Source organism: Cyprinodon variegatus, unplaced genomic scaffold, assembly GCF_000732505.1.
Source record: "Cyprinodon variegatus isolate N-32 unplaced genomic scaffold, C_variegatus-1.0 Scaffold30, whole genome shotgun sequence".
Classification (NCBI taxonomy): Eukaryota; Metazoa; Chordata; class Actinopteri; order Cyprinodontiformes; family Cyprinodontidae; genus Cyprinodon; species Cyprinodon variegatus.
The window spans coordinates 650,765-663,913 of record NW_015150483.1 but is presented as its reverse complement, the minus strand read 5'-3'; the positions used below and the strand labels follow the sequence as shown (position 1 = coordinate 663,913).

At 36.9% G+C, this 13,149-nt stretch overlaps 1 protein-coding gene across 1 annotated transcript in view; it reads right to left on the bottom strand.

Moving 5' to 3' along the window:
* LOC107100542 (sulfhydryl oxidase 1-like) overlaps positions 1-13,149 on the bottom strand; it is a 39,170-nt gene that overhangs the window by 14,385 nt on the left and 11,636 nt on the right. Inside the window, exons 7-8 of the mRNA XM_015399066.1 lie at positions 7,644-7,778; positions 7,424-7,553 (exon numbers count right to left, since the gene is read on the bottom strand). Coding sequence (XP_015254552.1) covers positions 7,424-7,553; positions 7,644-7,778 — 265 coding nt within the window. The remainder of the gene's footprint in view (positions 1-7,423; positions 7,554-7,643; positions 7,779-13,149) is intronic.

Below are 13,149 nucleotides of genomic sequence, written 5' to 3'. Positions count from 1 at the left end.
TAGACAAACAGACCAAAACAGAATAGATAAAAAGAATTAATAATTTCTCTGGTCCATGAATATCTTAAACTATAAGTTTATTTGTAATTGCTGTCATTTTCATTGAAATATATAAAGTGTCCATTTTAAAAAGAGGCAGATATTTTCTTTAATCATATTTTACTGGTTAGCATCAGACCCATCTACACCAAACAGCCTCTACGCAATTTTTTTGTTTCAATTTGGAAACAAATAAGGAAAATTTTATTTTTTTCACATTTTCTACATGTTTACTTTTATACCAACTGATGAGTTTTGATGAAGTTAGTAAAGTGGCATGGATTGATGAAAATGTTCATAGCAATAAGATGTAAAGGTTTAGATTCCTAAATCTGTTTTCTTTATATATATTATAATTTGACTAATCTGAGAAAACAACTTTTGTCAGTCTTTAGTAAAATGAAAGAGTATGGAGTTATTTTCTGCTGTCGTAACTACAGTACCTGTATTTTTCATGGATACATTTTTTCCCCAATTCATCTGTTTACATAAAGACTTACATCATTATTTGCACACCTGGATTACATCATGCCTCCTGCAATGTTTAATCAGGCCTCCAGCTTTCTTCTGTGCACCTTTAGAATCAGCGTAAGTAAATGTGACAAAAGCCGAGCTTAAACCTCTTCCTTCATTAAGATTTCCCTCCTAAGCCACTAACAACTACTTAGACACTCTGTCAGCAAGCTTTCTCCTGGTGGATGTTTACACCCAACCACAGTCACCACAGCAACTATGGCAGCTGGAGGAAACACGAGAGTGCAACTAGCAAAATGAAAGCAAGAAGAGAAAGAGGAAATCCAGCTGATGGCCGTCTGACACCCCTGATGACAGACAGAGATAAAAAAAAAAAAAATAAAAGTCTTCAAACAAACAACGGGACAAACAACAGCTCATGTCTTCGTCTCACAACACAATAAGGTGTAGGCCTACTGCTTTTATACATTTTTGGCTAAATGCCTTTTATAGTCTTACTGTAACAAGTGGATAATTCCAAAACACAACCCTTGCTCTGCACCTTTTTTTCCAGAAACATGTCTTATTTCAGTTTCAGAAATTACAGTAAACCTCAGTTTAAAAAAAAAAAAAAATCTGAAACATTAGTAGTAATTTGTTAACCCTGGAAGAGGGTTGTAAAAACCTTTAAACTGATTATGTTTTTATATCAATAAAGAGCTCTAAATAAGTAACTTAATTTGCCTTTTCTGCTATCATATTGATGCACCTCAAACCTAAAAAGAACTACTATATAAACATAGCTGCTCATAATTGAAGGTTTTACAGTTAAATGTTAAAGAGCCAATGAACAACCTGGTGAATAAAATATATAATTTGGTCCTAACACTTATTTTATAGGTTCAATAATTCCAAAACATCTTGCACTGCAACAATATCCAAATATCTACTACATTTAGCAGTGGCCATCTGAGGCTTCACTACTAATTGATTCCTTGTTTTAACCACGGCCCACCTGTTCCTAAAATCTAATTTTCTAACTACATGTGACCAAAACACCGCTTCAGTTAAAGTGCTAAAGTCAAAGCAGCGTTAGAGAACTCCTCTTTCTGATTTCCATCCATTACAGTACAGGTGAAGTTAGATTTCTTATATGGGACCAACACTTGTCTGTTATAATGTCTCATCTGCAAAGACTTATTTAGAGGACAAGTTTTATCAGTATATCATGAGACTGGAAGCAGTTTGCAATATTCAAATATATGCAAACACTACTACGCCATAGAAATTCATTTTAACAGCTTAAAATTATAAAGAAGCAAAATTTACATTTACTGCGATTAGGATTAACCTGAATCTCACTGATTATTCCTTTTTGGTTATTACATTTCTGTCTATGTGATAATATTAATAAATAATAACAAGTGTACATAGAGCTACTAAAATTTATTATTTCAATTGACCAGCACAGATTGTCAGATCTTTCCTGCTAAAGTAACTTAATGCAATCCGTGCACCTTTTCCCAACTACTTTATCTAGCTCTCCTAATCCAGAATCAGCAGATTAATCTCTGCCTCACAACCGCAGGAAACTTAAATTCTTTGAGTCTCTTTCTTCAACTGCAAATATTCAATGCAATAATAATAATTGGTAATTAATCAGGAATCATAAATTTATAACTGATCTGTATATATTTTAGCTGTAAGCAGAGGTATCACAAAAAAAAAACAAAAAAACAATATGGGTAAGTAAAGTTCACACACTGAATTTTTATGCTTGCAGCTCACCTGTGGCAGTAATATATTAGGTTTAGGCGTTGAGTTGTCTCACTGCCACTCAGTCGGAAAAATTCATTAAACCTTCAAATGAATTTATGCAGAACAAAAGAAGCAGCTGTTTTCCACTAATGGGCTTAGGTCTCAAGCAACTATATTCATGAGATTAATACAGCTACTGATTTTCCTGAAACGCTCAAAAATTGGTTTTACTTACTGTACAATTATTTAAATCAGTCAAAAAAACAAAAACTGTAAACCATACAGCTACTTTAAACAGGAGATTCACAAGTTTAGGATTAAATCTGAGCAGATAAAGCCAAAGCAAAGTACTGTATATCGAGTCTCTAGCCAGTATTGTCAACATTAACAATCTCAGCTCACAAAGATGCAAAAGTCACAGCAAACATTAATACAGATAACCTCCAGTTACAATGATGGGTATTTTACACACATCTCCTTTAAATGTATTTTTAGCGAGCTAATGTGCATCTAAATCAGCTGCCATAGTTACAGATAAACATTAAGTGAAGCAATGTTTAACAAAACATAAAAAATATTCAGCTGACAGGACCATTAAAATGATTCATGCGTGGTTAAATTCTTTATTAGGGATCCTTTCTGATTATCGATTTTATTCCTGCCGTTGCTTTTATCATCTCCATAATCTCCCCCTGCTACAGAAGAAAGCACCATCCATATATGCTCTATCTAGAGAAACTTAAAAAAAAAAAAAAAAAAAAACAGAAAAACAAAACACATGGATGCACTTTGCCTCCTTTAAACATATACCCCTTCTGTCCCCCATCCCAGTTGGACCATGACAATCCCATTCGCCCTGGCAATATGTCATCCCTCATCCGATTAGTATCAGCAGCACTTGAGAAACCACAGGCTGCTTGTGGTGAGAAGGTCGCATCTGTTGGCTGCAACAGGGCACGCCTGGCCAATCTCCTGCGGTAGGAGGCAGGAGAAATAATAGCAGGTACAAATGGGAGGCTGCTGGAGAGCAAACCAGAGATAGAAGGAATCCTATACCAAACATACTAGAGACAACATCCAGTACTTATTTATATTTGCACTGACAGCTGATTTAGGAAAAACATATCCCCCTGGACTCTGGCATGAGAAGGCAGAAGGATTTTAGAACAACACCCCACCCCCCCATAATTCTGTTTTACTCCCCTTCTCTTTTGTCTCTTCTCCGACCCGAAGGGCTTCTTTCAAGAAAAGCAGGATAGAGGTGTAATCCTTAAATACCTCGCTGTAATGCTCCTGATGCCTCCCAAGATCCACTTTTCTAAATCCTAAAATACATGTAGTGCATTCAACAATCCAGATTTCACCCAGCAAGACAGAAAATATAAAAACATCATTTAAGAAAACAAAAAAACACATGATTGCAGCAGCAGATATAATAATGGAGAGGGCTGTAGTTCTTGGATTTGGAAGGATTAGAAGCACATGTTTCATTGTAGATTGGGCACAAGAAGGTGATACAAGTATTCAAAGTTAATGTTTCTTTGAGAAGAAAAAAATAAGCAACATCACAGCTGATTACTGATTCAATCTGTCATAAACTGAATCCCCTTAGAGCTCTTCAAAAATGCTGATTTAAATACGCAAAAAAATCCTTCAATAAAAAGGTCCTGTTGGGGAAATGTAGGTTTGAATGTGTGACTCAAAAACACCTAAAAGGAAATTCTCTGACATGCAAACTATACACAAAACTGCAATGTGCTGATTAAAATTATTAAAAGTCTAGTAGATTGTTATTTACTCTAATTTTTTTTTGTCTTGTACTCTTGTATTTAAGTGGCTTTGAACCAATTCACATTTTTAAACGTTTGTGTCGCCAAATCCTACTTTCTAGCAAAAACTTTGCTAGACACACACACACTTATGTTTGCCAATGTGTTGTTAATAATGGATTATATAGGTTTGGGATCAAAAATGTACTTTCATCATAAGCTACAATAAACAATAATTTTGATCATTACTTTAAAACAAATGTTTTAGAGATACCAAAAAAAAATAATAATATGCAAGACCAGGTCACTTGTGAAATTATTCTTTATTTAAAACAAAAAAAATCCACCTTTCCTGAGCCTTTTGGTTTTCAAATAGAACCAGCAAGCGAGAGGTAGTGACACGAGCACTAACACTGAAGTGAAATCATAATGATTCACTCTTACTAATCCAACCAGGTGATTCATTTAGAAGTTCAGGTGTCTGGTTTTAAAACAACTTTAACTTTTCGGTTCAACTTTAAAATATGAACATTTCATTAACGATTTCACATGGCTTTCTCAATTGGTTTTGTACTCTATCATTATTATGCTGCCTTCACAAAGGCAGCTGAATAAGCTGTGCACACCTGAGGGCTCGACTAAATGCACTAATGTGTAAATCAAGGATTCAGGTGTTTACAAAAGCCTTTGCCTTTTCATGGTGCTCAATGATGTCAGAATAACTTAACTTTAGGAAAGGTTTTCTTTTAAAACCCCCCCTCCAAATATTTTTTTTCAGTTTTTAAACGCATTTTTTTTACACCAAAATGATCAGATGTGTTTTCTCCAAGACACTGTCTTTTTGTTTAGGCCATAATAAGACTTTAATCCTGTGTCAAAAGATTGAGATTCTGGGAAATCACTAACTTCTCTGTTGTTGTCTGTGTGGACATGTACCAGTTTGCCTCTGATTCGAAGTGTCCAGATGACATCAGACAGCACAGATCGGCATGCTCTGGGGTAAGCTGCTCAACGATCACTCGACAGAGCAGAGAGCAAGATAAACAAAAGAATTGTTTTAGCGCTGCAGATGTAAAAAAACAAAAACTAAGTCGACAAAAAAAAACAAAAAAAAGAGTCAGAATCATATTACCAAATTAGGCTTTATATTTATTATTTCAGCTTCTATACTATGTTCAAATGTGCATTTTATCCTGCTGGGAAACACTGTACCTTTTATCTGACCATAAAACAACAACACTGTGTGCCTTTAATAAGTATATCAAATATTTTTGCAATATTAGTAATGTGTAATAAGGTGGGTTTAAAGAATAATTATATGATGTTAAAAAACCTTAATATGGAGTACAGTTAAGTCAAAAAATGTTAATACATCTGCCAGAATAATAAAAAAAAAATCCAATGATTTTATTAATAATCTTCTTTTGATCAGAAGTTACATGTGAATTTTTGGAGTAGCCTAAAAAAAGCACAGAAGACCTGAATTTGGAAAATAATCTGTGGAGGCAAAGAAAGTTTAAGGTGATCCAAGGAGGCCTTCCAACCGCACAGATCTGGTTCTCATCAGCAAAAATAAATCATTGAAATATTGGAGGAAACAAGTAGGGTAAAAAATTTATAATTAATGTAATGACACCAAAGATTATAAAAAAGGGTGTGAATATTTTTTTAGCATTCAAGTTTTTAATAACATTTAATTAAAAAAAACTAAATCTTCCTAATAGATGCTCCTTCGTTGATCGTCTCATCCTCTGAGAGATACCTGCCTCTTTTCTAGTCCGAAACAAACTTCATGTGGATGAATTTCATTTTAAAGCCAACCCCACCAGAATTATGAATACTTTTGCGCTTCAGTGCAAACGTATGCATCCTAGAAGCTTATTAAAAAATTACCTTGCATGTCAGATCTTCTTTGTTTTAAAATCTACTCAGCATCTTCACAGCAAACAGCCTGAACAGGAGCATGCTCTCCTGTCTGTGGCAAGGGCACTTAGTCAGGAGTCAATAAGGACGGTCAGAAGTCGCGTTCAGCCGTAACAATGACATCCTCCTCAGCTACACAAAGCCCCGCTGAGTGCTGGCTGCTCCATCCTTGCAGGGGGGAGACAGGCTAAAAACACCACTGGGACCTGCTACCATTGACTAAACAAACCGGAGCTAATGGGGGGCCGCAACGCTCTGCCCTCCACACGCACCCCCCCTATACAGATACACTGACACAAGCTGGCTTACTGCGACGCCTCCCAAGAGAGCGAGATATAATCAGAGAGATTGGTGGCAGGCTGGGGAAGTGGAGCAGCCTGGTGTGTAGCCAACAGGGAGACGGCTAGCAGGTCAGGCTTCATCATCACAACATGCTTGCCTGGTGGCACACATACACACACAGATTGATGAGAGAGGCAAAGGTGGAGGTGATCAGAAGCATCAGATGGGAAAAAAAGTTCCGCCAAAAAAAAAAAAAAAAAAACACAAAATAAAAAGAAGATAAAACACAGATTTTCTTTTCTTAAAATAGTCCTTATGCTTAAACAAAAACGTATTAAAAAATCATAGCTGCTGCAGGAACATGAAGAGGGGGAGTGTCAGATGGTTTATCCTATTCAGACCAACAAGTCACTGAGGGCTGCATGCCACGCTTCAATCCCACTGTGGAGCAGCATAAAGAGGGTCAACAATCCCCCTGGGAGTCTTTGTGCTTCTTTCCTACAGAAGGGCATCTACTGTACTTCTGATTTCAATACCCTGAATCAAAATGTTTTCGCAATGGTAATAAAAACATTTAAAAAAAAAAAAACAGCAGGTTGAGCAGCAAGACATGAGCTAACCTTCACAAACATTAATTTAACACATAAGGATTAAAACAACAGGTTCTAAGAGGTTAAAACTTAAATGCAAAGCTGACATCTACAGCCTGCTCATCATTGTGCCGTCTCATTCGCCATCTAGTGGTGACCTGCTGCAACTGCTTATTTAAAAAAACGCTTTGGAATATATATTTTATTTGACGTTTTAGCATCCAAAATGTCTTTTTTCTAAATAGAAGAAAGCATACTATGATGCTTGTAAATATAAGAATAATCATTGAATAGAAAAAACCTAAACTAAATTCTAAAACTGAATTTCACACTCCTGTTTGACTGGAAACAAGAATTGGTAGATAAAAAAAAAAAAAAAAAACAGTTTCATCCTAAAACCTAGTTAAAATTTCTTTGGAGAAATTATCAGGACCTAAAAAACCGAGGGGAAAAAAGCGTTGATTTCATGCATCCTGCTTAAATAAAAATTTCACAAACTTTTTTTTTATTCAAATATTTTTTTCTCCATGTTGGTGAGCTGCTTTTGAACAGAGCTCCGTGCTGCTCTGAATGTGTGTAAGTGTTAGATATGTGGTATGTTGGGTCTACCTTTGCCAGGACAGAGATGTAACTCTTCAGTGCAATCATAGAATCTCCTTTGATGACACTTTGGACAGCCAGCTCCACACGCAACGAGTGATGCAGTGCTGACTCCAGGTCTGCCATGTACACCCGGGACCTGGACGTGCACACACCACACAAAAACACACACAGGAAAAGATTAAGTAATGCCTATAATGAGAATGAACCAAGGGTGTCTTGTTCATACCTGTCGAATGGTCTCCAGGGCTCCTGTGTGCTATTCTTAACCAGCTCCATGGTGACCGGTGGAGGCTTCCCTGAGCGTATCACACCAGGCAGCCTCTGGAGGGCGTAGGAGTAGAAAGCGCGGGCTTCAAAGTTCCTGTGGGTGAGAAAGGGTAAGTGGTACTAGGAACTTGGATGAATAAACTGTGGGGAACAAAAACTTAGCAAATGATGCTTCTTTAGATAGCAGCCGGCTACTTAGAAGTATGTAATTATGTAACTACTTAGCAGGAAGTCATGCTGAACAAAAACCAGTGGATTTCAACGTCTAAATGTTGTTATTAAAATAATGTGCATTAATACTGCTTCACTCTACGGTTTTAACATTGGAAATTTAACCAACATATTTATAATAAATGAATACAGGCACAACCTAAAGTAATCTGGAAAAAAAAATATCTCAAGCAGTGTTATATGAACTGTAAAACACTACAGTTATGTAATTACAAACCATAATGCACTTAAATCTTGTAAACGTATATTACAGAGTTCATTTTAAACTTATGTATGTCTTAGTGAAGTACAATACTACATAAACATAAATATTGTGTTCAAACTGCCCATTTTTTGGCACTTATTTCCAAATAGTCAGATTGTAATTATTTCAGGAAAGTATTTTATTATACTGTTGAAAGTAGAGCGCAAAAGGGTTCTTGGTTCTTTCTTCATTGAGTTTCCATGTTATCCCTGTGCATGCTTGGGTTCACTCAGGGTACTCTGACTATCTCCAACAGTCAGAATAACATGACCAACAGGTTAAATGGTCTCTTAAAATGGTATAAACGTGGATATTTGTAGTGTGAGTCTCTTTGTTGCCTCGGTAATGTACTGGCACGCTGTCTAGGGTCCATCCGGCCTATCAGCCACCCTCCGACCCAGTAAGTATAAATGAGGATTAGATTGATGCTTCAAACAAAATAATAGCTGTGTATTTTAGACTTTTTATTTTTAATGTACATGTTATTTTAAAAATGACATATCAAAGAATATTTGATGGTAGTCAGAGAGCCCGGTGGCACCCATGTATGGCAGCCTCATTTCGGTCATGGAGCCCCAGAGCAGCTGGGGCTACAAAGCCCCCATCAGTATGTGAATGTGTGCATGTTTGGGAGATTGACTGAATGTAGTGTAAAGCGCTTTGGAGTCCCCTGACTTGAAAAGGTGCCATAAAAGTACAGGCCACTTACAATTTCCACCATTTATTTAAAACATTCTCAATAATCAGTAAAAAAATATCCTCACAGCAATCAAACCCTTGCTAAAATTTCTAATCACCTCCAACTCCTTGAGGTCAAAAGGCCTTATTGACATCATCCTAATCTTTAACCTCTTGACTCCAAGCTCAATTCATTTATTACGGTTGAATTCATAAAACTCGATTTTATCCTTGTAGTGGTCAATGCTAAATTCTTGCAGACAGATTCAGAGACTGTAGTATTTTAAAGCAGTAGAATAGTTTTGATGATTTGCAGAAAGATTTTAAAACTCAACTAGTCCTAATACTTGTTGCTTTATCAGCATGGTTTTTACTGTAAAATACCTGCTATTATCTTTAATTTAATCCTGGGCTTCATAAATTTACGGCCAAACATTTTTCTCACTTATGAAATTGTTTTTTGAGCACAGAGCAGATGGTGCAGGTGATTCTGGGAGAGATTGCTGATTATTTAACCATGCGCAAACCCTGCAAATCTGAAGCTCAGCCATTATTGTGTTACACCCCCATTTGCTTTCTCTCCTCGTCACAGTGAGAGAGACGGAGAGAGAGAGAGAGAGAGAGAGAGAGAGAGAGAGAGAGAGAGAGAAAGAGAAAGCTCCATAGACCTGGAGCTGGATGGTAATAAGCAGGATGGATACTCTGGCCCTATGCTCACTCATGCCAGCCAGGGACTCAATTACACCTGTGTGTCTGGTGGGAGTGTAGAGATGTGGAGGGAAAGCCATTCATCCCCTGATCCCCAGGGCCAGCGGGCAGCCAGGCGTCAGGGTGGGCTGAGAGCGAATAGATTCACCTGGGAGCAGCACATTACGTGCATGACAAATGTGAGACGCGCTCCCAGTGTGATGCACACACATATCAAGATAACACACACACAAGCTCTGCTCTCCCAGGATCAATCAGATATTCAGCGATGATGGGAGGCCATCTGTCACCATGAGTGGCCGGGTCTTGTTTGGCAGGTGAAGCCAGAGAAGCAATGGCATTGTTTTCATGCAAGAAATTAAAAACCCTCCCTTCTGTACAGTGATCGAGATGAGGGGGGTGGGAGATGGGGAGAGATGGAGGGTGAATAAATAAATCAGCAATAAATCATTTCCTTTTTGCATTTGTCAACTAAAAAGGAGTCCTCTTTGCATGCCAAGTTATTGAAACAGCCAAACAAAGAGGCATAAACAGCAGATGAATTTGCAGGGTGAGGAACGATCACAGCCGCTTTATGACCGTGAATAATGGCAGCGATTTTGATGTTCTGATCCCATTAAGAGGCCAGATGTTTAAAAGTATTTCCATGAATAGGGTTCAGATAATGAGGTTGCAACAAAGCTTTTCAGCAGAAAGCAAAACGGCTGCAAGTAAAACAATGAGGATCTCTGATGTCTGTGGAATCAGTTTTTCTCATTATTGATGGAAACAAAGTTTAAGATGTTGAGTATATGTTTCAGGATGATTGAAATATCTGAAAAAGAAGCGCCTCCCCTCTTAAATATTCAGGATATTAAGAGGTAGATGGTCAGAGCAGTAACGCTGGTTTTATAACCTGCACCATGGTCTGCTTTGAACACAGTAGATAACAGACAATGCAGATATGCAATACTGTGTGATCAATTTGCATCTTCAATACTTCTTGCTGTCTTAGCTAGGTAATTTAACACTGTAACTCTTGAATGTTCTCCCCAGTCACCATAAGCTTCAATGTATTTGGTCGGGATTAATCAAAAACGACCAACGCACAGTGTGCATGTGTTCTGGAATATGATTCACAATTTTCAATTATTTGTATTAATTAAAGAAGCAGCCATCTGTTTGTATTCAGCCTCACTGAGCAATTACTGTACATGACCTCCTTAGTAAACATATAGAACAAGGTCAAATAACATAGATGTGATCTATCTCCAGGACAGAACTTTTTTTTAAAGAACACTGCATCTAGTCCATAAAGTCCACATTTATTAAAATACAAAACTACCAGTTTGGCCTCTTTGGTTTTTCTTCTGAAACCCTCTCATTGGCAGGTCTGCCAGTTTAACTGAACAGCCATGTTTGTGTTTCTTTCAATAGATTGAATTGTACAAACACATATTTTATAAACGTAACAGATCCTGTCAATAAAACTCATTTTGATTCAACAATGGTTTTATTTATTTAAATTTTCTATAAAGAAAATACTGATCATCCTGAAAGATTTCTCAACCTAATCTGTGGATCTCTATAGGTTCTGATAACCCTGGAATTATGCTATATGCTAATGTTCTTCATCTTCTGATGCTCACAGTCCAGTTTATAATGCAATAGCCCATATCTTCTTTAAATTCCACAACTTTATCTCCAATCACTCTGCCCTGTTTCTTTGTTTTCTTTTTCTGCCAGACATATTTGAGTTTAATTGAGTGTAGAAAAGCCTGAAAGTTTATTATATATGTTTTTCACACCAGAGACTTAAAGGTACAGCTGCCACAGCATAGAAATGAAATGAAAATCAAAATAACTAATATCAAGGAGCTGTTTGCTGCTCTATCTATCCATATAAAATACTCTAAAATCTTAAACGTTTTGATTAGGCAAGTCTTTTTTTTAAAGGAAAAAGTACCTCAACAGATAGACTTTATAGTTTCAGGAAGTCCCCAATTACTGATGATAAAATCCCTCGTTTTAGATTTCTTGACATTTTATTGTAATCGTTCTAATTGTTTGCCTATTTTTTCTGACATAACTGGTGTTCACAGATGCAAGGAATTTGTATAATAAAAATCAAAGTAATTTTTAAAATTTTTATACTTCTCAAAGCCCATTACTGTCAAAACTGTTGCACAGGTGAACAATACATTATAATGCATAAGATAAATTCTCATCTCATTTATTACATTAAGAGGGAAAAAATTTGTTATCAGTATGCTGTTGTATCTGTGGTTGGGTTAATCTATTAAAAAAGGGCAATCTTTTTCTTTCATTTTCTTTGGTGTTTAAAAACATGTTTTCTGAGAAAAATAAAACTCACTGTAGCAGTGAAGGAATAGACAGACAGACAGACAGACAGACAGACAGACAGACAGACAGACAGACAGTGCAATTTTGAGCTGCAGTGCAAAGGCTTCTGCTATGTTTATTACATTGTTCAGGTTAGGTTAAAAACAACCTTATGTTGAGCTCCATGCAATGGCATAACTATCGGTAAAGCAAAGACTGCAGTTGCTTAGGGGCCCCGTCACTGACACCTGTGTGGCCCCCTATGCTATTGTAGACTAGGACGTCTCTTTGCAGATGTAGTGGTGTGAAAAATACCACCTGATACTGAAGTGAATGACCGGACCTTATTTGTACCGCAACACATGCCAGATTTCAACATGATGACACCAATAGCAAAGCAGACAGTGGCACTTTTAATTACTATCTTAATAATTGTGTATAGTTCATGGGGTGTTGTACTCCATATGGGGCCCACCCAGATAATGTTGCTTACGGGCCTATTGTTGTGTCGTTACGCCATTGGCCCCATGGGTAACCTTATCTGTCTAACAATGCAAACAGTCACCCTCCTTAATCCAGCTGAACATATGCAAATCAGCTGCACAAGTGTGTCATAAAATATGAGTTAAAATTGTAAGACCTCACTGCAGTGAGCTGACAGTCACAAAATGCTTCCAACACTTAGATATAAATCTATACAGTAGATGCTAATTATTCAGGATAAAAGCTGTAGAAAATGTCTCCCAAAAGTGTTGGTTGAATATTTTTCTACCGAAGTTTTTATTATTGTTATTGTACGTAGAAAGAAATCCCATACATGTTTAGGTTGCACAGGTGCAAACAAGTCCGCAGTTTTCTTTGAACATTTGTACCGGTATTATACAATTTCAGTCCAGACAGACGTTTCTTCTTTGCTCTACCTCCAAAATAGGCTGTCCTGAGCAATTTTCTGTATTTGTGCTGCTATATGTTTGGACCGCTGGAACACATAGGGACCACTTTTCCTCATTCTATCTCTATTCTCCCATTCTGCAGTACCTTGTAAGTTACACTCATAACTTTATGTCCTCTCTGCTTAACCCCCCCCCACGTGAATGACTGGATGCAATCAACTCTTTTAAGTCTCTTTAAAGTGCCTTGAGAAGATTTGTTGTAAATTGGCGCTATGGAAATAAAGTGAGTTGCATCGATTTGAAATTAAAGCAAACAATTTTGTTAGCTGTTTAAGCTGATTATTTAATTTGTTAAACTAACTGGATTAGAATAAAAGATGGTGTCCAAC